The sequence below is a fragment of the Chenopodium quinoa genome, unplaced genomic scaffold (assembly GCF_001683475.1).
Source record: "Chenopodium quinoa cultivar QQ74 unplaced genomic scaffold, ASM168347v1, whole genome shotgun sequence".
In the NCBI taxonomy this organism is placed as follows: domain Eukaryota; kingdom Viridiplantae; phylum Streptophyta; class Magnoliopsida; order Caryophyllales; family Amaranthaceae; genus Chenopodium; species Chenopodium quinoa.
In genome coordinates this window covers 1547196-1573843 of record NW_018742651.1, presented here as the reverse complement: position 1 = coordinate 1573843, position 26648 = coordinate 1547196, and the positions used below count along the sequence as shown (strand labels likewise).

General features: G+C 36.7%; 2 protein-coding genes across 2 annotated transcripts; one reads left to right on the top strand and one right to left on the bottom strand.

Moving 5' to 3' along the window:
• The first annotated feature begins 328 nt into the window (after positions 1–328).
• Positions 329–4754, top strand: LOC110722084 (30S ribosomal protein S1, chloroplastic). The gene is made up of 7 exons (XM_021901323.1): positions 329–760; positions 2374–2649; positions 2944–3024; positions 3158–3439; positions 3518–3628; positions 4216–4302; positions 4421–4754. Exons 1-7 carry the CDS (start codon positions 467–469, stop codon positions 4523–4525), a joined length of 1236 nt encoding a protein of 411 aa, XP_021757015.1. The 5' UTR covers positions 329–466; the 3' UTR covers positions 4526–4754.
• A 524-nt stretch (positions 4755–5278) lies between these two features.
• Positions 5279–22424, bottom strand: LOC110722083 (nuclear export mediator factor NEMF-like). The gene is made up of 14 exons (XM_021901322.1): positions 22217–22424; positions 22013–22125; positions 21819–21915; positions 21277–21401; positions 19589–20132; positions 19227–19412; positions 18329–18622; positions 17358–17510; positions 17111–17265; positions 15810–15915; positions 14811–15719; positions 13378–13465; positions 6657–7016; positions 5279–6072 (listed from the first exon to the last, which is right to left on the bottom strand). Exons 1-14 carry the CDS (start codon positions 22319–22321, stop codon positions 5876–5878), a joined length of 3432 nt encoding a protein of 1143 aa, XP_021757014.1. The 5' UTR covers positions 22322–22424; the 3' UTR covers positions 5279–5875.
• Between the last annotated feature and the right edge of the window lie 4224 nt (positions 22425–26648).

Sequence of the window (26648 nt, the reverse complement as noted above, 5' to 3'; positions counted from 1 at the left end):
TGGGGAATTACTTGTGCCGTGTTGGCGGGCTGTATGTGCCACGGGCCGAATTGTCGTGCCGCCTACAGGTTCGAGCCGAAATTTCGAAACTGTGTTCACAACACGACCCACGGCCCACTCCTCCTTTGTGCCGTGCCGGTCCAATCTTGTGTCGAGCCCGTGCCGCCCGCGGGCCAGCACGGCCCATGCCCAGCTCTAGCAAATAGCAACCCTTTATGACTCCATATTGGATTGACCTTTTCTCCAAGCCAATCCGAACACCATAAGTCCATGAATCCATAACCCAAACTTATACACATAATTAGCCCAATCTAAACCCAGAAAAATCTCTCAACATCCACCTATCTTCTGGGCTTACCATATCAACCCCATCTTCTCTCTCCACTCTACTCACTCCCTTATCTGCGTATCTCAACAACAACAACAGTAGCAGAGGAAGAAGAAGAAGCTCAAAAGAGCAATAACAATGGCGGCTTTAACACAGCAATTAGCAGGAGGATTAAGATGCCCACCACTCTCAAATTCCAACCTTTCAAAACCCTTTTCATCAAAACACACTCTTAAGCCTCGATTCTCCCCAATTGTATCAGCTGTTGCTGTTAACAATGCTCAGACTAGAGAGAGACAGAAGCTTAAACAGCTCTTTGAGGATGCTTATGAACGATGTCGTACTGCTCCCATGGAAGGTGTTTCCTTCACCATTGATGATTTTCATACTGCTCTTGATAAGTATGACTTTAATTCTGAACTGGGTACCAGGGTAATTCTTCTTTTTTCTTTTTTTTTTTTTGTAATTTTTATGAATTTTTGGGTGATTTTATTGATTTTGTTTGATGGGTGTTTCGTGGAATTTAGTTTGTTTCATGGGTATTGATTATATACGGTTGATTATACTGTATGTTTTGAGATTACATATTCTCCAATTTTGTTTTAGGTTGTAATTAGGTGATTGGAAAAAAAAAATAAAAAAAAAATTGATTGGTAGCCTTGTGTTTTGTTGGGTGGGATAGTGCTATGATTCTGTGATTAGTCCCTTCTGTTTGTGGATGGTTTTATGATAAGTTGTGAGTTTGATTGGTTTCGGACTTTATGTCGAAAATGGAAGCTTAAAAATTGTATGATGGAGTATTATATAGCTTTGATGGAGAGAAGGTGTCGAAGTGAATTGTTTCAACTTTTGCCTTTGAAATGAGTACAAAGCCAACTAGAATTACTGTAGTTAGAAATTCAGCTAAGCTGTGAGATTTTGATTTGTTTCAGACCTTAATGTCGATATTGTAACCTTAAATGTTGTGTGATGGAGTATTATAGCTTTGATGGATAGAGAGTGTCAAACCGAATTGTTCAACTTTTGCCTTTTGGAAATAAGTATGTACTAATTAAGCTAGTTAGAAGTACTGTAATTAGCAATGCTGTTTGTGCCTGGTTATTGTATGCTAAGCTGTATATTTCATTGGCTTTGGTCTTTGATGTCGAAAGTGGAAGCTTAAATGTTATTTGATGTAGTAAATTGGCTTTATTGGTGAGAAGGTGTTGATCAATGTTTGTCATATTAGAAATCCTTATCTAGCTAGAATTAATGTAAACTATATGAGGGGAAAGACTAAATTCCCTTAAGAATGTATTTGTTTTGAACTTTAGCTGATTATTTCCAGCTTCCAGGTAATCGCAGAGTCATTTACCTTATATGAACTGGTTAAGTTATAAGTGTTATAGGCAGATGAGTCTTATAGAGTTATTTTTACCAAATGCAAATCTAGATGGCTAAAACTTTTTTGTGGTAGTTTGACATTCAAATGTATTCTCTGCAAAATTATAATTAAAGCTTAGTATAAGAAATTATTAAAATGTATTCTGTTTTGTGGGATCACTTTTGATGTCCACTTAACTAACAAAGTTTATATCTGAGATTAAAATCTACTATGGAGCATAGACAATAAATACTTGAGGAGTTTATAATGGACTGGAGTCCTTGTGAAATTCATGTCTTATATCTATGTCTAAACTTGTTCATTATAATTTTTGTATACTAATGCCCAAATATTTAATCTTTGCTGATATCATTGGTCCATTTGTCTCCACTTTTCCAGAATATTTAATTGTTGTGCTTTATATGCACACCAAAAAATATGGTGGCGTTGGAATTTTTATGCTTAACATGCATTTCATATATTTCTCTGACTTCTAAGAACAAATTAGTTGACAAGGCAGTTTATATCATCAGTAATAGTTTTTCATCTGACTTGTTGGGAATTGGGACAGATATTATTCGTTCACCTTTCGGCTTATTTTTTTCTTTTACAGTTTCATATGCCTTGCTCTATTTTTTATTCGCCCCTAAATGTCACATTTTCTTTCTTTTCTTCACCTCAGGTCAAGGGTACAGTATTCTGCACAGATGCCAATGGGGCATTAGTCGATATAACTGCAAAATCTTCAGCATACTTGCCTCTCCAAGAGGCCTGTATTCACAGAATAAAACACGTGGAGGAAGCTGGGATACTCCCAGGAGTACGAGAAGAATTTGTAATCATTGGTGAAAATGAAGCTGATGATAGCTTAATCTTGAGTTTGCGACAAATCCAGTATGAGCTTGCATGGGAAAGGTGTAGGCAGTTGCAAGCTGAGGATGTTGTAGTTAAGGGGAAGGTTGGTATCATCTTTCTGACATATAATCCAAAGTCTTTTGGTAACATTTTGAGCAATACCTTACTTGGATTAAATGGAGTGACTGTGAGCATTCCAATGGAGTTCTCTGAGCCTGATAACTCACAGTGTTGCAGATCATTCACATATTATTCTTATTGTTTTAGATTGACTTTTCATGCTGTTCTCCAAACACAGCTTAAATCTTGAGATTCTTGATGTGCTGAATGTTGAAAGAGAGAATTTATATTTTTAACCTATTTAGTAAGAGCTCATAGTTTGCTTTCTTCATGTCAGATTGTTGGAGCGAACAAAGGTGGAGTTGTGGCTCTGGTGGAGGGCCTTCGTGGCTTTGTTCCCTTTTCACAAATATCAACTGTTAGTTTCTTCCATCTTGCTTTCTTCCCCCTTCCCTTGTAAATTTCACCTTTCTGACTTTTAATTGGAACTCTTTTGCTGCTATTTGAGCATTACCTAAGCATCAATAATATGTTGTCATGTTTTTGTTCAGAAATCTACTGCAGAAGAGCTTCTTGAGAAAGAGATCCCTTTAAAATTTGTCGAGGTTGATGAGGAACAATCCAGGCTGGTAATGAGTAACCGAAAGGCCATGGCTGACAGCCAGGCACAGCTTGGTATTGGATCAGTTGTCACAGGAACTGTCCAATCTCTTAAACCTTACGGTGCCTTTATTGATATTGGTGGAATCAATGGCCTTCTTCATGTTAGTCAAATTAGTCACGATCGTGTTTCGGATATTGCAACAGTCCTACAACCTGGTGACACATTGAAGGTACTACTATTATATCTGTCATTTAAAATGAATTAGCCTTTTAATACAGGAATGTGATTGAATGCTTGAATAATGTAGGTCATGATTTTGAGCCATGACCGTGAAAGAGGTAGGGTGAGTCTGTCAACGAAGAAGTTGGAGCCTACTCCTGGTGACATGATTCGTAATCCAAAGCTTGTCTTTGAGAAGGTAATTTATCCCCTTTTCTACTCCTGTGAATCATCCAGTTCTTTCAACATGCCACTATGATGGGATAGATCAATAATATGTAGTATGTAGTGTGGAGTCAACAAATACCAAGAACCTACTCTGTATTAGGTGCTCCTGGGAGCATGTGCTCTTAGGCAATATGACAACGATTCAAGTGGGGAAGTATGGGTTTCCTTCCTTTCATCTATCCCTTGATGGTTGCCACATCTTCTAAGTGTCGGAATACATGCTTTTTCAGTCACTTACTATTTTGCTATGGATACCTGTGTCACTAGATCTTGATGCTTACTATATGTCGACTTTGAACTTTGTTCTCTTTTCACCTAAGAGGTCCTCTCAAATGAATATTTGTGGAGGGAAAGGATGAGGAATTTCTTAATGTGTTGTTTTGGTATCCAATTGTTTTTAAGAATCATGTTTGTGATTTGAAATTTCTTGAAGCTGAAAGGTTGAACCTAAAGAAACTAGAATAAATAGTTCCTTTGTTTTTCTGAGTATTGTTAATGGAAAAATGTGAAAATTTTGAACTCCATCAAACTTACAATCATTTATGTCATTATAACCAGGCTGAAGAGATGGCTCAAACATTCAGACAAAGAATTGCACAAGCAGAAGCTATGGCTCGTGCTGACATGCTTAGATTCCAGCCTGAGGTATTACCTTGCATTTTTTTTAATCTTAACATCAATTGCAATGTTTTTAATCAGAACTACATAAACATAGTGCTCCTGGTGTACAGTGATCTTACTATATAACCTGTTAAACTTGCAGAGTGGTCTCACTCTCAGCTCAGATGGAATCTTAGGCCCTCTAACTTCAGATTTGCCAGCAGAGGGGCTAGATTTGAGTGCTGTTCCGCCCGCTGATGAATCCTGAAAATATTTGTCCATCTTTGGCCTGTCAGTTTTGAATTCTGTATCTTAGTTTGTAATTATAATTACTGGCTTCATATTCTTTACACTTGTAATGAAATCTGTCCAATCATCTCATCTGGCCGGTAGTTAATCTTACTGTTCTGCAAATATACTTACTGTTTATGTTATAGTATAAATGCAGCTAGTAATATTTGAGAGAGCCAATGGATCAAATATTGCATTCGTTTTGGTACATGTTTACTGCTAGATATTTTGTTCTTAAAATATGTTCGATGGATGGCCCTTCTCTAGAGAGAGTATGAATGGACAAATTTGAACCATCACCCACTAGATATAGTTAGATTTTTGCAGTTCACATCTATGACTTCCCTCAATAATTGATCTTATCCAGCAAAATATGAGAAAAACATCACAATCTTTTGTAGATTTAAATTAGCTACATCACTCAAGAAGTTCTTGGGCTTCAAGATGTAATTATTCATATTAATATACACTCCCTTCGCTCCTTTTTGTTTGTTCCATGTAGAATCTTCAATTTGAAGATGTAAAAATTTTAACTATTCTCCCTGTTTAAATTTTACCAATGGAACACTCTCATTGGTGCGAAAGGTTTAGAACTTAATAACTTGATGAATTTATGGACCATTATCGAAAAATTATTTCTCAACAATAACTCGCTAATTCTTACTAAATCTTCGATTCAAACTATTCGAAAAGCAATTAATTGTTCAACAAATATGCCAAAAGCTTTTCATAATGTGCTACCAACTTGACGAAGCTAGTTACTTTTCATTTCGTTGGAACTAGGTGCTTGCCTACAGCAGTACAGCTATTAACGAAGTTGAAGTTCAACTAACTATAAAAGAGCTCGAGTTGGTTAGTTTCAAGTTTCAACAAAGTTAAAGAATTTGCTGAATTGCCGACATAGAACAATCGTGACTCCTGCATTTACATTTTGTTACGAAGTAGTAGGCTCGTATTTACATCTTAGAGTGCTCCATCAAGTTCCAAATTCCTGTATCCTTGTATAATTTCTGTAGTACTATACCATATTCCCATCGTCTTGCTGATTCTATCCTTTCAAAAAATTTCACTGAATGCCCAGTTGTGTTGCAGGCTCAACAAAGTTCAAGTAAAGCTCCACAAGAGATCCTCTATGATTATAAACGAAGTTGATGTAAGAATTTCCAAGTTTGTATAGTCAATTTCTCAAGCCTGTGAAATGTCTGTTAAAAGGCAGGAGTAGATTCTATGACAGCAAAACTAAATTGCAGCTTTCTGTACAAAACAAGATTCCTGTGGCCATTGTAGGACAGCCTCAGCAGTAATCTCCAGATTTAGACAGATGGAGCTAGCCTCCAGCTTTGCTAGCAGCCTTCTTTCCTTTCTTTTGCTTCTGCTTCAATTGACTTAAGCCCGCAGCAGTAATCTTTGAGTTTCCAATCATAGCCGCTACCAGTTCAGGGTCAGTACATGCTTTCATGAGCTCCTTCTCTCGGCCGGATGCTTCAGGCATGTAATTAAACAAATTCATCGCAGTTTTTGCAGCTAAAAAAAAAAGAAAAAGAGACAGATGTACATCAGATCTTAGAGGTGATAAATTCATAATTGATCTAACATATCCTACATTCATCTGATCCACTAAAACTATTTCATCAAGTTCACAGAAATTCCTGTTAACAACTAAAATCCACTAATGTCAATGAAAAAGATTGTCTACAACAGCATATATGGTTGAAGGCTTCCATCAAAGAGAAAAAGTTGTGCTATCATATGAAAATCATACAATATTTCCAAATGGTAGTTTCTGTTCACGTGTTAAAATATCTTTTAGATTCCAAATTACAGTGGCTAGAAACACACTTACATAGACATGTGTCCTAAAACTTCTTTTAACACTACTCCATAAAAGATATTGGTAAATGTGCCATATTGTTCACTTTTGTAAGGCAAATGGAATGAACTGTTTTCACTTAAATTGGCTTCTTAACCTGAAAGGTTTATATAAGTTATATAAACATGAAAGACTTAATCGCTTAAATGAGCTGCGCTTTCAGTTACTAAATGGATGTTTAAAGGTGAGCATATCAAATCAATCAGAATAAACAATGGAATGAAGATGGTCTGAATACCTTTTCCTTTCTTTGCTGTGCCGGGAACTATCTTCACTCGGTATTTGTACGTTTGCAATGCATTATATGGACCACAGACAGGCACAGCATATAAAAGAACATCATTCGGTAGTGGGTTACCAGTCAAATAATCCACATCATTAAGCTTCCCTTTTTCTTCTTCACCTATCTCATGTATATCATCCTCCTCCATTGCCAACTCTTCCATCTCAGAAGTAGCAACAGCTGAATCTCCATCAGGATTCTCAAGCTTCCCATTCTTATGGTCACGTGATATACCTTCGGACTGCTCTGGGCATTCACGAGAGAGATGACCAGGTTTCTTACACTTATAGCATAGTTTCAGAACATCTTCTGAGCCTGTAACATAAGAATAAATCAGTCAATTCTTAGTGGATAACTATCTAATCATATATAGTTCACAAACGTAATATGGTAATTAACACCCAGTTGCCTTGTCACAGTGGATTTCAAATTATAAGAGTATTGCAAGAGTGTTATAACTTATAATTAGGCGATTTCTTTATTTATTTATTTTTTTTCCCTACCTTATAAAAAGTTCAAAAGAACTCTAATGAATAGTGTGCTGACTTATTTACCCCTAAAAATGTTTTATTTACCCATATACCCATTTATGTCGTATTAACTCTTATGCTTCCCGTATTTATTTCTCTTAGCTTCTTTAGTCTTCATTCCCTTCCAACTTCCATCACCCAAAGTTATTTTTCTTCTAACATTAGAAGACAAAACTATTTAACATGATAATAGTCCTCTTCAAGGGGTGGGGGAATAGGCTGGATAATCCACTTTGTTACTATTTTCATTAAAAACACACACACACACACACAAATCCACCTAATTTAATCACCTCATCACCTAATAAGATTTTTTTTTGAAACTTTCGCCGTTAACTTCTAGTTGCAACATTTTAACTTTCACGTTTGTCAATACATAATTTCAATCTCTTTTATCTCACATTATATACATGTAAAAAATCTAAAGATTAGATTTTTAAAACACATATATAAATCGAGATGAATCTAATAAGATCCCACATGACTATTTTGCCCAACAAAAAAAGTCAATAAAAATAAAGATCAATTATAAAAAAAATGAAAAATGTATACTCCCTCCGGTTTCAATTACCTGCAACAAAGACAACTTTTACGGACCCCTAGGCAAAACTTTTAGGGAAGTTTAATGACAAGTTAGGGTGTTTAATTAAGTTGGAAAAAAGGAGGAAAATAGGAGAGAGAAAGTGGTGCATGTGACTAAATTTTGCATGTGGGTACATTTGAGTGGGAAAAAAAAGGAGAGAAAAGGTGGTCCCCTTTGTGTATAATTAAGATAAGTTAAACAAATTTAAAACAAAAAAATAAGGGTAAGGATGTCTTTTTACACTATAAATTTTACTAAAAATAGAAATAAAAAATTTGTTACACATAATAGGTAGCACCCAATTATGGCAAATGTTGTAGATAATTGAATACGGAGGGAGTATACATTTTCAAGTGTTGCAAGCTTGCAACTAAAAGTGATGGATGATGTATACTATAATTCACAACAAAAGCCATATTGCACCATAAAACACTTACAACTAAAAAGTGGATAGTGTATATATATTTTCAAGTGTTACATTTCCGTACCTACGCAAGGAAATAATTGTCAACAATATATTTCTTAATATATGCGTTCAAAAGCCTAGCCACTATGTTTTGGGTGTCATGACAAACTATTAAATCTCGACCATAAACATCGAATATGTCGCGCGCAACGCACGCGTAAGCTCCCCTAGTAAAAAAAAAAAAAAAAAAAACCACTTTATGCTTTTGTCTAATACTTTTAACCACCTTTTTTCACAAACGCACGTGCGCCCGCCCGCCCACACACACACACACACACACGCACGCACACGCGTGCGCACAGTATAGACATCCCTCACACACACACACACACACAGAGTATAGACATCCTACACAAAATCTCATTTATTGCTCTCATTTAAAGCATAAAAGTCAGTTTTCTACTGTAGATCTGAATAGTCTGATCATGAGCCACTGCTCACCCTTGGCCACATCTCAGTACTAAATATATGAGAAAAAAGATGCCTCAAGTGTCGAGTCACAATTGACCCAATAAACACCTTTAACTTATCACATAAAACAAAATTTATTCCAACCATCGACTAAAGGGACTACTAGCTGTCTTACAATGGACAAACACGGCAACTTTATATGAAAGGAAGAAAAATGTTTTCTGAAGCATATTCCTCCTCCACCATTGCTGTATACTGAGAAGGCAACTATTTGTTTGCATGCTTGATCAATCCTAGCTTATCAATGCTCTATCCTGATATTATTTTTCTATCTTTGTCTAAGTAAAGAGCTTTGTATCCCAAAAACACAACAATTCTACATGTAATTCTATATGTAAGGCAGAAAAATGTTTTCTGAAGCATACTCCACCATCGATGTATACCAAGAAGCCAACTTTCTGTTTGCAAGCTTGATCAATCCTAGCCTATCAATGTATTATCTGATTCTATTCCTTATCCTTATCTAAGAAAACAGCTTTGTATCCAAAAAGCTTAAGTTTTGCATATTCAATAAATGAAAGGCACCTGATTACTCCTGATAAGCTTGAGTTTTGTATTTCGAGTTCTATTTTCCCTAGATGTTGTTCTTGCAAATAATTGGTTCAGTGATCGGTTGAGGTGTTTGATTCTTATAAGCTTATCTAACTCTTATTTATATAGTGCTGTAATGGTATATGGTGCCCAAGGGAGTGGCTTACATCCTCACAAGGATTATGGCAATTTAAGATGGGGAGAGAAGAGATGCAGATTTCCCATTTCGCAACATGTAGACGATACATTTTTTTTTTTTTTTTTTTTTTTTTGGGGGGGGGGGTTAAAAATGTTGTTACAACATTTTGAGGTGGTTTCAGGTTTGAAGATCAACCTCTTTAAGGGGTTGTTTGGTTCGCACGGGGGAATCGGAATGGAATGAACAAAGGGAAAGACAAGGAATGGAATGAAAATCCCCCAAATTTAAGGTGTTGTTTGTTTTGAATAACAAAGGAATGGAATGCCACCAGTCCAACCACCACACCACCACCACATTGCTTCACTTCCAACCATTTCCAACCACCACCACTCCCCGCCCTTCGCCGCAACTCGCCGCCGCTTCCCGAGCCTGCCCGATCAGCCCCGCAAAACCCCTCGCCGCCCTTCGCCCAACCTCCCCCACCCCTCGCCGCCCTTCGCACAGCTCTCCCCTCCCCGTAAAAACCTCCCCCAACCCCGCAGAAACCCTAGAAATAATGGCCTCTCCCCGTATAACCGCTCGTCGGCTCTCCCACCACCCTCAAAACCCCCGGAAGGTTATACGGGGAGAGGGAATTGTTTGTAGGGCCTTTGCGGGGCTGGGGGAGGTTTTTACGGGGAGGGGAGCTTAGTTTTAAAAAGCGCGCCTAGGCGCAAGGCTCACAAAAGCGCATACTAGTGCGCTTTAACCAAAACAGGCGCAGGCTCCTACAAAAGGCGCGCGCCTTAGTACGCCTCTACCAAGGCACAAGGCGCAGCGCCTCAACGCCTTTTGTTTAGAGTCGTGAGAAAGAGAAGATCTAAGTTGAAATTATTGAAAAAACCAAAAAAAAAAAAAAAAAAACTCCAAATTAAATCTTACCCAGACTTTGATTCACAATTTCGAGCAAAAGCCCTATACCAATTGAATCAATCAACTTTAATTTAACCCCCAATTTGAAAAACCTAAAATATGATACCCTAATTCGCGATTTGTGAAGCAATTGGAAAAATAAACTATTGCCTCTGCTACAGAGGTTGCCGGCTTGTGGTTCCCGGCGATGGTGGTCGTCTCTCCGATGGGTTCTTCGACGTAAGTTGGTCGAATCTATTTTTTTCCTCCCGTCACTTTTCAATTTCTACCTTTACTATATATATATATATATATATATATATATATATATATATATATATAAGTGCGCCTCATTTACAAAAGGCGCGCGCCTGAGCCTTGACCTTTTGCGCCTCGGTGCGCCTCACGCCTTTTAAAACTAAGGAGGGGAGAGTTGTGCAACGGCGGAGAGGGGCGGGGGAGCGACGGCGAGGAGAGGAGTAGCGGCGACGAGGGGTGGGGAGATGACCGGAGGTGCGGTGGATGGGTTTGGTGGTGGAGGGGGTAAGGCAAAAGGGTGGTGGCAAGTGTGGGTGTGGTGGTGGAGGGGTGACTAAGGAAAGGGAATGGAAAAGTCTAGGGGGGTGGGGAATGAAGTTGGAAGGATTTGGGGTAATGGGGAGGGTAAAGGGAATGAAAAAAAGTGTCTAACAAACAACAACAAAGGGAATTGGGTAAGTTGATTCCCATTCCCTTTGATGAATACCCCCAACCAAACGGCCCCTAAGTGTAGGCATGCAGCTTAGCAGGGACGAATCTTGAGACTATTGTTTTTGGCAATAGTTTGCAGCTCTGTAGTTTAGTAGCCTTCCATGAGGTCCACCCATCAGGAAGAACAACTTTGACCTGATCCAATCACGTATGTCTATCTCTTTATTCAAGATTCTGGTTTCTGTTGGAATTAAGATAGAGAATGAGGAAATACTTTTCTGTGGACTAGATCTAGTGATGTGGGGACATATAATCATATGGGCTGAGCCAGACAAAAGTAAGAGGGCTAGTATTTAGTGAAGTGGTGTCCATATACATTGCAATTCTGGGAATGTGTGGGGCGTTTTTCCACTAGTTTCTCAAGCCATCAAATACAAATATAGTTAGCATCAAAATAGGTAGCTCTTAATGTTTTCCTTGGATGTTCATCTCAAAAGTGTTCAATCTGCAGTCCTAAAGAGAGGTTCAAGGTAGAGAATAGTTGTATTCAATTTTGGGAAGAGATTTGGAGGGGGGAGCACAGAGCAGACTTTGTGTTCAAATCCATTGATTATATGTCCATGATTTTTACTATTATGATAAATCAAGGGAGTTACATTTTTGAAAGCCACCACATGATAAGCAGATAAAGAATCTCTCTTTAGAGGGAGTTTGATTGAGGGGTTTGGTAAGGAGAAGAAGAATTTCTTATGGCACAATGCTTTAATGGAAATTATGTGGTGCATGTAATTAGAACAAAACTCCCAGATATACTCATGAGCCACGGCTTCACGAGTTGCTTTGTCTTCTAATTTATTGTGGAATAAGGTCAATAACATAGCATTACTATGGGCTAAGGTGGCTTGGGGCCTTGGGCTATCAAGAGTAATCTAGCTGATTGGGGATGTTCCAAAAATAAAAATAAAAAACTGGGTTAATAATAGCCTTGCCCTCATAATTGATATTCCTCTTTTTCAACTTTTACTGAAAAATAAATAAATAAATTCTTCTCCAAATCTAATAATCTCTATAGGCACGCACCCAGAATACTTTATAAATAAAGATAGGAAACTGGTCCCATACCTGCTTCATTTGCTCACTAGTAACAACAGCGATAATCCTAAATAATAACTCCCTCCGTCTGTAATTAGTTGTCACATTTTCCTAAAAACCTTCATAACTAGAGAAGTACGGATACAACATAATTTTACAAAAGACCCTATAATAGTATAATAACTATCCTCTCCCTGTTACTAATCAAGCAAATCAAGCAGTGGTAACTTAAGAAATGCAATCACAAACAAAAACTGTTTTTGGAAATTACAGTTATTTCTAGACATCTAAGAATAGTATATATGACTGAAAAATTTGGGTGGATGGAGTAGTTAATAAGCAAAAACTGCTTCATAGTGCTCCTGTGTCGATTTTCAATGTCATGCTTGGAATTTTCACTTATGGAGGCCCCCCAATGACAAGAAGACAAAGTAGTTCACTTTAAAGATTAAACTAAAGGATCAATAATCTAAAGTGGAAGTTTCTAGGGTGAAGATGGATAGTTGGTCAGGAACCTTTTCATGTGTGCCTTCTTTTTATAGTCTAATTATACCTCAGCAACTCTGTTTCACTTGAAAGGCTACGGGTTCCACCTAGGTGAGAGCATTTGCTGGTGGCCTTGGTGCTTTGGCACTGGGATAGATTGACGCTATATTTACTAAATTAATTATGCTCCAAAAGCAAAAGCCAATCTGGATAGCAGTTAGGCTTACTAGCATGTCATTCTTCATTATCAAGAGTCGCTATCTTCAAACGGAGGTTGTTTGCGGTGCAAGGCGGATCTTGGGTCCTTTCTCCCACCCCCCCCCCCCAACACTCTTCCTTATCATTCTAGATTAGTAGAAGAATAGATTGGTGTGGACTGTGGAGTGAATAGGAAGAAATTGCTGTGGCACAATATTTTTACGGCAATTTTCAGGTATGTGATCTGAACAGGATTTGTGTGTTGTAGTGGGAGCCATCTTATCATGGCATTTCCTATTGGATAGGGTAAATTATACTTTGTCCTTGTGGCTAAACTGCTATAGCTACATGACACTTCTACGAAATCAAGAGCTACTCCGTCGGGGATCCCAAGGAACTGAATTAAGATGCAAAGGATTCTTCTTATTAAATACCACAAGTGATCCATTTAGTACTCCCTGAATGCTGTTGATGCATACATTCTCTTCTAATAATCAAATAAAAAAATTAAACATTTGATTTATTGTAGTATAGTATCAACAGCATTTCAGACAGCTGGGTAACATCTGACACATAAAATTAAACCAGTAAAGACATACCACCATGAAGTTCCTTTCCTGTGCTAGTTGCCACATTTTGATCTTGGGCATCATTTTCATTCTTGTCATCCAATGCCTTTCCAGCGGACTGAAATTCCATGAAAAGTGAATATAAGAAACATAATATAAAAGAATATATACATTTTTTTCAGGAATCCTTGCCACAAAAGTGCCAAACTCGGAATGTAAATGAAGTGCCAAACTTGTAATTAAATCACGTAATATTGCACAGTTTATAGGTAAAACTGCTAACACTACAAGCGGTTTTACACCAAAATATTACACTATGCCATCGAATAAACAACCTGTGTTTATCAAGGTGATTACCCGTGCTCCCAAAAATCTTTACCATGTAACTTGTAAAGAATGAAACAAGTGTGCCAAGACTTGAAACCTCAAAAAAAAAAAAAATTGTAGGATTTACCTCCCATCTAATGAAAGATTGATATAGTAGTAGTCCAATTCTTTCTATCATTTCTCTCTCCGTTTGAAACTAATATACCATAAGATACCAAGAAGTAATTGGTAATCAATTCAAAATATGGCCTAGAACTAAAATAAAGGGTAACAGATATCAGGCAAGTGAATGATCAATTCTCATCTAGAAGCCATAGGTTTGGAACGTACGACCTCAACCAAAGAGTAAACAAGTGATTATCACAGCAATATCCAAGATCTCCCAATTTGCAACCACACGATTAATCAATGTTCTAGTAAAGTAAGATGATTTTTTTCTCAAATCACAGTAATCTGTATAACTTAGTTTAACATCCCAAATTCCCTTTGAGCATCACAATAAAGATAATTATAGTAGAAAAGGTTTGGTATGATGGATATCTAAAACACTAAATCGGGAGGGAAAAAACTTAAATTCAAATTTGGATAGGAGGTACCTTCAAGTTGATATATGATATAACTACATTTTAAGATTACAAACAAGTGTCATGATGAAGCCTATGCACAAGTAATCTACTGGTGTAGAAATGATAGCACAAACAGATACGTTCAGTAAAATTTTAAAGCATGACCATCAATAGTGCCTAACATATTAAAGGCAAAAATAGGCTATAACTAGGCACCAAAGAGGGGGAAAAAACAATTCTTACATATAAAGATATATAAACTAAAATAAAACAACAATAAATAGCACTATATCTATCAGAAAAGCAAAAGAGACAGATACTGATAGATCAGTTTGGTTACACAAAAGTCTCATGAACTTCAATCAAAAAGTCACCAATCTGTAAGGCTTTCAAAGATTCACATTTAAGCATCTTTTCTTTTAACTTGAATTAGGTAAGATATAGCTTGTCAACAAGCAAGCTTCTTCACAAAATGATTAACATATAACACAAATTTAGGGCACAAATTACAATAGTGTCATATCTACCAATGCAACTACAGAACGATACCGATAAATTTATGCAACTTACTGCAAGTAGAGTCATCCGAATGCTCCTTTCTTCCTCATCCTGGTCTGCATATTTCTCCTTCATCTTTTTGAGCTTACCCCTCTTACCACGAGCAATTTTCCCACCAGCAGCAGGTAAATTTTTGTTCTCAGACTTAATGGTTGAAGAATGACCTTCATCTACTTCTCCTTGCACATCAATTGCCTGTTCAACATCAATTTTCTGGCCTTTCTTTAATTTCCTCCTCTCAGCTTTGGAAATATGGGGTTTCTCTTTGATAGATACTGTTTTCTCTTGAGTTTTTAATTCTTCAGACTTAGTAAATTGCAAAGTCTGTTCATAACTTCTACCAGAGACAGCACCAGATCCAAGCTCAAGAGCTCTATCAATGAGATCCTCAAGTTCACCTGAAACAGCAGAATTTTTCTTTCCTTTGGAATCATGTACTGGAGAAGGAGAATTACTCTTTATTCCAGATTCTTCTAGAACTTCTGCTTTGGGGTAGGAGATACTGTCATCTTGAGCAGAACTATTGCTCAATGATCCCTCTAAGAGTTCTGAATGAATTTCTGTTGATGAAGTTATGCTCCTATCATTATCTTTCTCTAAATTGCCCTCTGTAGCTTCACTATCTGAATCAGAGTCGGATATTTCCACGTTCCCATTTTCTTGGAGAGCATTTGATGCCTCATCCTCACCTCTAACTCGTCTTTCATTTAAATGCAATCCTAAAGAACTTTCATCCACACGGAACAACATACCAAAACCCATTATAAGAGGATGGGGAGGAAGAAAATTCTTCTTTCCACGTATCATGAAACTTCCCACTGTAAGATATTCTCCCGTTGGAGCAGATTTACTGACTTGGTGAGGGTAGACCCACCAAGCACTAGTAACAATTTTTGAGTCCCATGCCTTACTGAGGCAAACCTTTGAAAAAGAGAAGATGATAATGAATTCAAGTTTGCATATATAAATTAATCAGTACATGCAAAAATCTTAACTGATAGATCAACTTACAGTGTAACTTCCAGCTTGATTCAATGTCAAGGGGGGGACTGGCTGCTCCGGCTTGTGATTCTTTATTATAGTACTTGAAGCTCCATGCATATCAGCATGCACATACCTGTTCCAAAATTATGGTATATTAATGCTCAAATTATCTCAACGGGCAATATCAGTGCAGTAAAAGGGGATAAAATAGCAAAGCATGCTTTTATACACTCAAGAAAGCATTCATCCACACAAATGTACTTTTTGATAAAAATTATGGGTTCCAATATTCAAAGACACCAATAAGGTTTTCCCTTCTTTTCATTTGTCTTGAACTATACGTCATCCCACAAAAGTGTACACGCTTTCCATTGTAGGTTGTCCCAATCAAGTTTACACACATCTAAATTATTTAAGAATGAGACCGCATCTACTTTTCCTCACACTTCAATATAAAATTACTCTCTTTTTAAAATTTTACCCACTAACACTGACACAAGTAACTTTTTATCTCTCAGCAGTACACGAAAATCACGGTGTATTTGTTTACTTTTTTCTGACTATCCCTTCTCACTAGAAATTAAACACCCCCCCCCCCCATGCCCAAGATAACTTCATAGTTGATTAGTTGACTGGCATGGCTTTTAATATTAGTGGTTGAACGTAGATGAAAAACATGGAATTGAAGGGGACAACATAAAAGTAGGAGTGATTAAAAAGAGGAAAAGTCTTGATTGATGAAGTGAGGAAAAAAAAAGAAAAAAAGGGTAAGATATAACTCATAAAAGCCATAATTATTCTCTTAAAAGAAAAAGAAGGATTTCATATGGGAGATCCAAATATCGTAGTGAGAATGTTTACTTTTGGGACAGAGGGAATCATCGGTCAACGTTATCGCTTGCATATCATTTAATTCGGGACACATGAAATTTTTTGTTAAAGATAGAAATAGAAAAACCACTAAGTTCATACGTAAAATGAATTTAAGACACAATAATCATGTTTATTATACATTTATCATGCACAAATGATCTTATTAAGAGTAAGAACAATAGCAAAGCTAAACTTACATGTTTTCCTTAAAATAAAAAAAAAATAAAAAAAAAACAACAACAACAACAAAGTAAATTGAGTCAAGGAGGAAATAAAATAATTCAAATATTCTATTGGATGATTTTTTTACGACATTAAGGTCATTGACATTTCACAAATGATCACAAGCCATTCAAGGATGTGAAGGAATTGAGAAAGCAACAATTATAACCAGCAGCCAAACTTCTGTCACATTTTGCTATGCAAATCAAGCTAATATTAGAATTAATACTTACAAATCCCCTTTTGACATATAACGCTTAACAATCATCTCATTTTGCTGAGCATCACGTCCACTGATAACCAAATAGTTTTCACTGCTAATGAACCAATTGAATTTCTCAAACCAATGGACTTTACGCATATGAGATATTGTGGCGACTGCTTTTTCCTGATAATCCAGATATAATAAGATTATAATTAGATACTAAATGAACATTATGATAGAGGACTTGCAACATTAACCATTTTTCAGGTACCTACCTTTGAGAGCTGGAGACGTGTTTTTCTCTCAGCTGCTTTAAAAGCCTTTTCATGAGCGGTAATAGTCTTGTCCTGTTTGTTCTCTTGCTTTTTCTTCATGTCATACCACCGACGAGCATTACCATGCGCTGAGAGGGATAAATCAACTTCTACCTGGAAAAGAGAAAAATGAGAAAAAGAAAAGGGACTAGGAGTTTTAAAAACATACTAGTACCTGGGAAGAAAATACTAACTGAAGTAAATTAGTTTGGTGGAAAGTGATGTCAAAACCAAAAATCAAGAACCAACATGAAACTTAGTATTTGCTTTACATAAGAGTGGCGGATCAATCAATCATCAAAGCCTTAATCCCATAAGTGGGGTGGGCTACATGAACCAAAATTGATTATTCCGTATAGTCATCCACAAAAATCTTCCTCCTCCATCCCCTGCGGTGAAATGCCAAGAGTGGCGGATCTTTGACCAAAAAAGTACGGGGATCAGGGTTCAAACCTTCAACCTCTAGTTAGAATTGTAAATATTTAATTATTGTAAAAAAAACATTTTCTATCCTTCAATAGATACTAAATGAAAAAACATTTTCTATCTATCCGAAAAAACATTTTGTGCGCCTTGGGGGTGCTCCTCAATGCGCCTTGCTGCACTTTAGCTGCGTTTCATCAAAATCGCTTCTGCTAGACCACAAAAAGTGCATGACCCCTAACGCCTTGTGCCTCAGTACCTAGGCACGCCTTAGGGGCGCTTTTTCAAACACTGCTGTCCATATTTAAGCAATAAAAATTCTTTATATCAATCGAACAGCTCAAAAAAAAAATATGGAGGGCTGGGACCCTATGAGCCTTATCACAGATCCTCCAAAATCAAAATAAATTTTGCACTTCTGTACGCAAAACCATCACCCAAATCATTAAAAAAGCACGAGATAATTTTGGCATACAAACAATCTTGAAATATACAGTAACTTATTTTACCTTATCTGCTGGAAGTGTCTTTTCATCATCATCCATCTCATCAAGATTATTGCTCAACAGAAGCGTCATGCAGTTCTTTTCCAAATAGAGCTTGTCAATTAAACCAGCCACTGGATTTCCAGATTTTTTTTCTTGCTTCACCATACGTGCAAGATCTTCCCAATTCATACCATTTGCTAGAGCAACACGGACAGCCAAGATAGCAGCATCAACATCCTCCAAGTTATATTCAATCAATTGTGCCATTCTAACAGAATGCTCAACTTCTTTTCTCAAAGTAACCACACGATTTTCCTACAAAAGTAAGTCAGCAGTTCTTAGATCCAGCAAACATAGAACAGGTGAATAACATAATCTAAATGACTGGTATGTCAGACTTAATGAGAGAGAAAGAAAAACTAACATAGAGTGTTTTTTTTAAACTGGACTTCATAAACAATTGAACATATCAAGTGTCAACTATGCAATAAATGCATAAGTCAGAGAATTTATCATCTCTATTTCTCTTAAGAGTACTTCATATCTCCTTAAGTATTTTATGCTTAAAAAATTCCACTGATCAAGTTCAAAAACAGGTCATGAGCTGGAAGCAAATAATCAATTATTTTCAGCAGGAAGAAGACCTCCATCCATAAGACTCCATTCATACTTCTTAGAACATAAAACAATATCATATACACAAAATAAGTGAGAAATTCAATGCAAGATTAATAAATCTGATTTCAACCACACCTTCCTTTCCTGCTCTCCTGCAGTTACTATCCTTGGGAACTAAGGGTCTGACTATCCTTAACATGACAAATGAAAAAGGTTTTGAACAGTAAGGCTCTCCACATAAAACAAAATCAATATTACCATCTTGTAAGTATAGACAGCATGTACAGAAATAAATATACACCTGATCCATTCGTATTTTATCGAGCTTTTGCATAGCAGATCCTTCTTTTGCTTTTTGCTGCTGCTCAGATCTCTGACTCTCAATCTTACTGTAGAATTCATCCAAAGCTGCATCAAATGTTTCAAACTTCAAACAATCCCGTGATTTGAATTGATTTAGTAAAATAGGGCAATATTCATCATATATCTGCATACAAAAGAACAAAAGAGAAGTAAATGTCACATGAGAATAAATTGTACATTTTAAAAAGATGGTAGAAATCCCAAACACTACAAATAAAAATTTAACGAGTTACTTTTTATCAATACTAAAAAAACAAAAGAGTCAATACATCAACCAAATGAATAAAACTATTGGACCACCTTGCTGGAACTCTCTGGCTTTGAGGTAACACAGTCCTTTCCTCCTGGTTTCATAGCTTGCATTAATATGTATCCTTCAGGAACTTTACTTCCATGCATAACATCCTCGAGCCAATCCTCAAACCTGCTCACAGCTTGGCCCAAAATTTCAACTATATCCTCATCCAGCTTGTTATCTTTAGAAATTTTCATGCTTGGTGCCAAACCTGCATCCAATATAATATGTTCAGACAGCTGAGGACCATAACCTAATCCCTCTCCAAGGACTATCTTCAAAGTTCGCTGTTTTGCACGAGAGCCATCATTTCCAGTCTTGTTCGAATCAGGAACTTTTCCACCCTTTTTAGCACTTTTTTTTACTTTTGATGTGTCCAAAACTGTGCTTTCATCATCGGCAGCTTTGATTTCCTCATCTTCACCACCCTGATCATATGAAGCTGCAAGAGCTTCTTTCAGCTTGATGCTGGAGCTTCGTTCAAATTTTCGACACGATTCAATTGGGTATCGGTGCCGCGACATGATTGCAAAACCTTTATCATCATCTCTGTTGAATTATTAATAGCTCAGTAACAGAACAGAGAATCGGTTAAAGGGAAGGGTGTTTTAAGGGGGTGTCATTTATATACAAAATGAGGTCTAAGGAAAAAGGCTGTAGTCCTCAAGCAATCATGATGTATCGACAAAATCAAGAAAAGTCAAGTGATGCTCAATTGCTCATAAGCTATTACTTGGGTCCAGTTATACAAAAACGTCAAATTGTGGAACTCAAAACCTTGACAAGGGGAAGCTATACCCTAAAAATATGTTGCTTTGTTTCCAAGTGCACCAAAGAATGAATTATAGTGTTCAAAAATACAAAATCAGAGTCCTGAACTGGGATGGGCACCACAAATCTTTAAAAATATATAGAAAATTAGAGAGAGAAAACTAACAAGTCAAGAAAGCATCCAGAACTGATTAGCATTATCTTTCACCATCTCTTTGAAATAAAGAGATATATCTCCTTTTTTTTCGAAGGAAGATATATCTCCTAATTTAATACATAAATAACAAAATAAAATATAATAGCTCATGTTTGAAGAGGTTGTTATGTTTTCTTAAATTTTATCAATTCAATCAGAAATCTTTAGGGACTTTAATAACAATGGTGTCCAGTAATGTAATTGCATCACAAAAACCTCCATCAATTACTAAATCATGCAGGCTACTGTCGAGTTGTCACTATGGTTCATGCACATATTATAACCTATAACTTTAACATTAAAGGTAAACCATTGTGCATAGCAGAGTCACCTTCAATAAACCAATACACAAGAGGAGAAAATAATAAAATAGAAAAAATAAGGCAATCTATCAACTATGGCAACTGACGTAATCATTGAAGAACATAGTTTTGCCAAGAGAACACTCACATTGTCTCAATGAAAAGGTTACAAGAATTTAAAAACAATTGACATACAACCATAGATGACACATGATCCTAAAGTATTTCCCAACACCATTCATACCCATTCATGTAAGAGAAGCGAGTACTGCTTTCAAGAATAGTGGGTTGATTTCTTTCTCTAAGATTCTATATTTCACACCAAACTGCACCATCATTAACTCAGATAGGGTTTACTATTTTTTAGATCTCAAAATACCTACAATATGCAGATACAGATAGTAAGAACACAAAAGTGACTTACCTATGAGACCGAAGAAGAGTTAAGACAGTGTAATCTGGATCAGTAAGAATAATGTTTCCTTGAGCATAAAGCTCCAATATGACGTAGTACGCATGGGCACCCAATCCAAACTGGAAAACAATAATCTGGCAGCACAAAAAAAACATAAATAAAAGACCATATAATCAACAAAAAAACAAGGAGGCAACGAGGTTTAACTTAATTGTTGATTAAAATTAGTCTTGCACAAATACAGGACACATTAACCTACTTCACTGTACATTCAACACCTTCAATTATAAGCTCAAAGTCAAGATATGCTTGTTTTATCTATCTCGACGAAAATCTTAGGATTACTCAAACTGAAAAAGATCTATTCAAACACAATCACATACATAATTAAATCAACAAATCTCCTTACCCTATCATACCCTATCAATTATAAGCTCAAATCAAGAGATACTTGTTTTATCTATCTTGACGAAAAACTTAGAATTACTCAAATTGAAAACAATCCATTCAAACACAATCACATACACAAATGAAGCAGCAAATCTCCTTACCCTATCATACCCAAGCTGCCTGACATCTTCAAGCCTTTTAGTACGAATATGCTTCCTCAATTTTAGAGTAAACCCAGATGGTGTATTACTCTTATCCCTACAAAAATCCAATTGGGCAAAAAAATATGTCAATAAAACCAGGGGAAAACCCTCATAAAATCACAAACTCAATCACGAGGCGGTGTTCGTATTACCGGACGTATTCAGTTGTATGCAACCTAGCACCACTTTCAATCAACAACAAAACCTTCTCACTCTCCCCAGATTCTGTAATTCCACTACTATTCATCAACTTGAACATATAAGTCTGCAATTGAAAAATACAAGCAAATTCTTGATGAAACTAACATATTGAAGAACGGTGAATTGAAATTGATTTGGGAATGAAGAAAGATTACCTTAGGAGAGATGTCGTAGACATTGGAACATCGCATACCAATCAAGTTTCGAAGGCATTTCACTTCGGCGGCCACATCAGCCGTGTTCATACGTACCTTCACCATTTTTCTCTCTCCTCTGCTACTCAGATGTTACAGTGGTGGTGCGAGAAGAAGACAGGGTTTTCCGGTAATGACTAATGAGTATGTGTGTGATGGTCGTAAGAGCGCGGAAAATACTTAATTTTTTGGAAATTTTACGTAAAACTAACCTAAAAGATAGGGTCATTTGTAAACAACTACCCATTTTTTTTTTAAAAAGATTTTACATGCACCCGGTTTACAGTAAAAATATTGTACATCAGGCCATGTAAGCAAACTCATACGTGCCAACACTCAACCAATTTCTAGCAAAAATTGTAAAAACCAAAGAAAATAGAAACCCCAATTTAAAATCGTTGTATTAAAGATTATATTTCGAATTATAATCAATTTCAGAAGAAATTGTGAAGATATGTGTAGGGAATAAATTTCAAGCGTTAACCCCTAGTTTGAACCCCACTGTGATCATACACTAAAGTACGGTGGCGTCCAAAAGGGAAGAAGATAGAGCAAAAGAGTCGACAACAAGTTTTAGGAACTTGTAAACCGTTCACAAGGTGAAGGTTACACCCCTTAACGATCCAAGAGATCGTCAACTCCATAAGGTCTAGAACCAAATAAGGGTTCGGGGATGAAGGTACAAATCCAACCTAAAAGAGATTGAACCTGCCCTAATAATAGGCCTCTACTTTATTCTGATCGTATTCATGTGCGCTTTTTAATTAACATGCAATCAATAGGTTTAACCCTAAACCTGTTTATCTATGTTGGTTGAATTTAATGCACAAATAAATCTATTATTGGCGATCACTTGAATTATAATCAAATTAACCCTAACAAGATTATTAATTATCTTATTAAGCGTGATTACAAGTACTAAATTCCCTTTATACATGCATAAAAGGTGTGATCAAGCAATAAAATATCAAGCAACATAACAAATCATAATAATAATCATCATAAATAACATAATCATCATCAAAATAATAATAATAATAATAATAATAATATTCATAATCACCATAAATTATAACAATTATAATAATAATCATGTTCATGTTAATATTAAAGCATAATACAAATAGCAAGATCCTAGGCATGATACTAACAAGATTAATAACAAACCCTAGCATGTCACTAAGCAATAAAAATCAAATCTTTAACCCTAACATGATACTAACAATCATAAATATTAGGAAGAGAATAGGAAGCATCGCAGGAATCATAATAAGCATATTTAATGTTATAACCTTTTCCCTAAACATGATACTAGGAATATCATAATAACAATATAAACATGATTTCTACATCATAACATCAATAAAAACCATTAAAGTACTTACTTTGATGCCTCGTACCTCTTTCTAATAACAAAATACACATGTTAGTAACTTCAAGGAAAATAATAATCCAACAATTAAATTAAATAATTGAAAGAGAGATTTGGGACTAAACCCTCAGAAATTAAACCTTTCACGTCTAGGGCGAACACAACTTCGAATATGGCTAGGTGTTTCTAAATCCAATGAATGCGGAATTTTGTATATGAAAAGCAAGGTTAAAGAGAAAGAAAGAGAGAGAGATGAAATAATCAAGAAAACTTGATGAGAATTGGTGAATGATTAAGAGAGAATTAGAGAATTAATGATTGCGAATGAAAACTGATTGTAGGTGAGAATTGGTGAATGAAAACGGAGTTTTTAGTACGTTATTTATAGAGAAAATCAGCCAAAAAGATAAAATAACAAAACATAGCACTTGGCGCACGTAAAACGAGATTGGCGCACGCAAAACAGAGCTGGCGCAAGCACCAGCTTATTGGCGCCAGGCGCCAATGGCTAGCACCAGGCGCCAATGCCTAGAGTCAGGCGCCAGACCTGTTTTTAACGCGTTTTTGAAAATCAGATATATTTGCCGTATTGGAGGATAAAATCATAGATTTTCCTCAAAAATGCTATTTGATTTTAATTAAAACTCTAAAAAGCCAACAAAAGTCAATTTATCAATGCTAATTGAATTAGAAATGAAAAGAACCTTCTAGAAGAATCTAGAAGACTAAAACCATTCCTAATTGTGTTAGGAATGATAAATCATATTAGGCCCTCCCCTAGATCATTGGGCCGCATATAAAGTTCAAACCGGGCCCAGTTTAGTAAATTGGTCATAACTTCCTCAATATTCATCGGAATTGGGCTTATAATATATCGTTGGAAAGCTCTTGTCAAGCCCCATCCAAATACACTACTATTGGACCCATATCGTGGACCAACCAAACTGGATTGACTGTTTTCTTAAAATAAGTTTTCAAAAACAGAGAAGAGAGAAAAGAAATTAAAACTATCCGCAACACTAAACTTTCCACACTTTCACTTCATTAGATTATGATTCGACGTGAAAGATACTCATCACTGGGTTTGGTTTTGGGGAGACACATTTGGGTGTCTACAGAAGCCCCCACTTTGACTGAGTTTGGAGAAACGCAAGTTTCGAAAACAAAATTCAAAGTAGCGATAGGGACGGAGAATGATTCAGAACGTTCTGCGATCCTAAATCGCTCTTGCAACGCCGATACCTGCAAACTAGCATTAGTTAAACAGATAAAAGAGTTAAGAAACGCGTATCTTGCACCGTCGAGCACACGTCTCTGAAAGTAACCGATTTGTTGCCGCTTCTGTTGTTTTGATGACCTCCTGCAAGCTAGAGAACGCCATCCCGCTTGAAAACCGCTACGCCTGTAACTGCTTCCAATATAGAAGATTGCTTCGCCTGAAACGATCCTCCTCCGCATTGATAATATTCCATGTCCATGGGAATACTATCGAAGATTGCTTCCCTTGAAACAATTCTCAGTTGTTTGTGACAACTCTCCACAATCTAGGGAACGCCACCTTGCTGTTTCGATGTTCACTCGTCTCCGAACAAAGAGCTTCTTTTCTTTCTTTTGGATATGTTCTTCTGAATGATGTTTCCACGTGTCTCTGAACGAAGAGCTTGATAATAGGACGCCCACGCGTCTCTGAGCAAAAGAGCTTGTAAATAGGGGATCTTTGATAATACGTCCACGCGTCTCTGAACAAAGAGCTTTTGATGATATGCCCACACATCTGTGGAGCAAAAGAGCTTGATGGAAATGTTCACGCATCTCCGAACAAAAGAGCTTGAATAATATGCCCACGCGTCTCTGGAGCAAAGAGCTTTGATGGAGATGTTCACGCGTCTCTGAACAATAGAGCTTGAATAATATGCCCACGCGTCTCTGGAGCAAAGAGCTTTGATGGAGATGTTCACGCGTCTTTGAACAATAGAGCTTGATTGAAGATGTTCACGCGTCTCTGAACAAAAGAGATTCGGTACTTGAACGTTTGTTGCGATAATATTCTGAAGAAAAACTTCCGAAGACCAACGTTTGTCGATCTCTAAAGCTCGCCTGAACTTTTCTTCCGCTAAAACCAGTATGTCGGTGTTTCCGTGATGAGCCAATTCTTAGGCGCTTTAAGCTAAGTGAGACGATCTTTCATCAGGTCGACCACTTATTGTGATTGTAACCAAACTGACTACTTAATCATGTCAAATTGCTTATAGGGGCTAAATGGCATACCAAGGAACCCGAAATTGCTGTATGAGGTCGAAATCACCTTTCTGAGAGGCTTCAATCTTTGTCGCTACTGAAAAGATCTAGCGCCAGGCGCTGGAGTAGGGTCTTCCCTGTTCTGCTGCACCTGTATTTATTTTTGACTATAGAAATTTGCTAATCTCTTTAATTATCTTAGGGTTGACCTAAGGTTTAGCATTGCTTGACTCATGGACTTGACACGACTCAAGGTATAAACTTGACTTGTTGTGATCGACTGACTCGAGGTTGACTCGACTCGAAGTGAAATCACACGTGTGACTCATGACCTGTGTGTGCATTGTATTATGATTGTGCGACTCGAAAAATGCAAAAAAGCAAAAAAATTTCGTCATTTTGGAGGGTACCGACTTTCTCCCGAAAAAAGAAAGACGCGAAAAAGAAAGGAGCGAAGTTTTGAAGATGCATGTTGAATGAGCTTAGTCAAATGTCATTTGATACTATCTCTCAAGGTGCAAGGATTAATCCATCCTAGGCTATCTCAATGGTAGACTCAATGATAAAAAGTATTTGGGGTAACTTAGGCACGGAGGCTAAGCACTTCATACTTCAATGTACAATAACAATTATGATTAATGAGCGATTTTGATATGACAAGGCATGCTTCAGCGTTATGTTAAGATTTCAAGACAAAGGGTTTCTAAGGGAAAGTATATTTGGTCATGTATCTGTGCAGTGTGTGAAAGTGACACTAAAGTTAGGCTGCAAGAGCTAAGTGTG

Excerpts from the sequence above, each read along its gene's own strand:
- LOC110722084 (XM_021901323.1), top strand. The coding sequence starts at position 467 with ATGGCGGCTTTAACACAGCAATTAGCAGGAGGATTAAGATGCCCACCA. Across the intron at positions 3,440-3,517 it reads AACCTGGTGACACATTGAAG|GTCATGATTTTGAGCCATGA; the intron begins GTACTACTATTA and ends TGAATAATGTAG. Across the intron at positions 4,303-4,420 it reads TGCTTAGATTCCAGCCTGAG|AGTGGTCTCACTCTCAGCTC; the intron begins GTATTACCTTGC and ends TTAAACTTGCAG.
- LOC110722083 (XM_021901322.1), bottom strand. The coding sequence starts at position 22,321 with ATGGTGAAGGTACGTATGAACACGGCTGATGTGGCCGCCGAAGTGAAA. Across the intron at positions 22,126-22,216 it reads TCTACGACATCTCTCCTAAG|ACTTATATGTTCAAGTTGAT; the intron begins GTAATCTTTCTT and ends TTTCAATTGCAG. Across the intron at positions 21,402-21,818 it reads GGCAGCTTGGGTATGATAGG|ATTATTGTTTTCCAGTTTGG; the intron begins GTAAGGAGATTT and ends TTGTGCTGCCAG.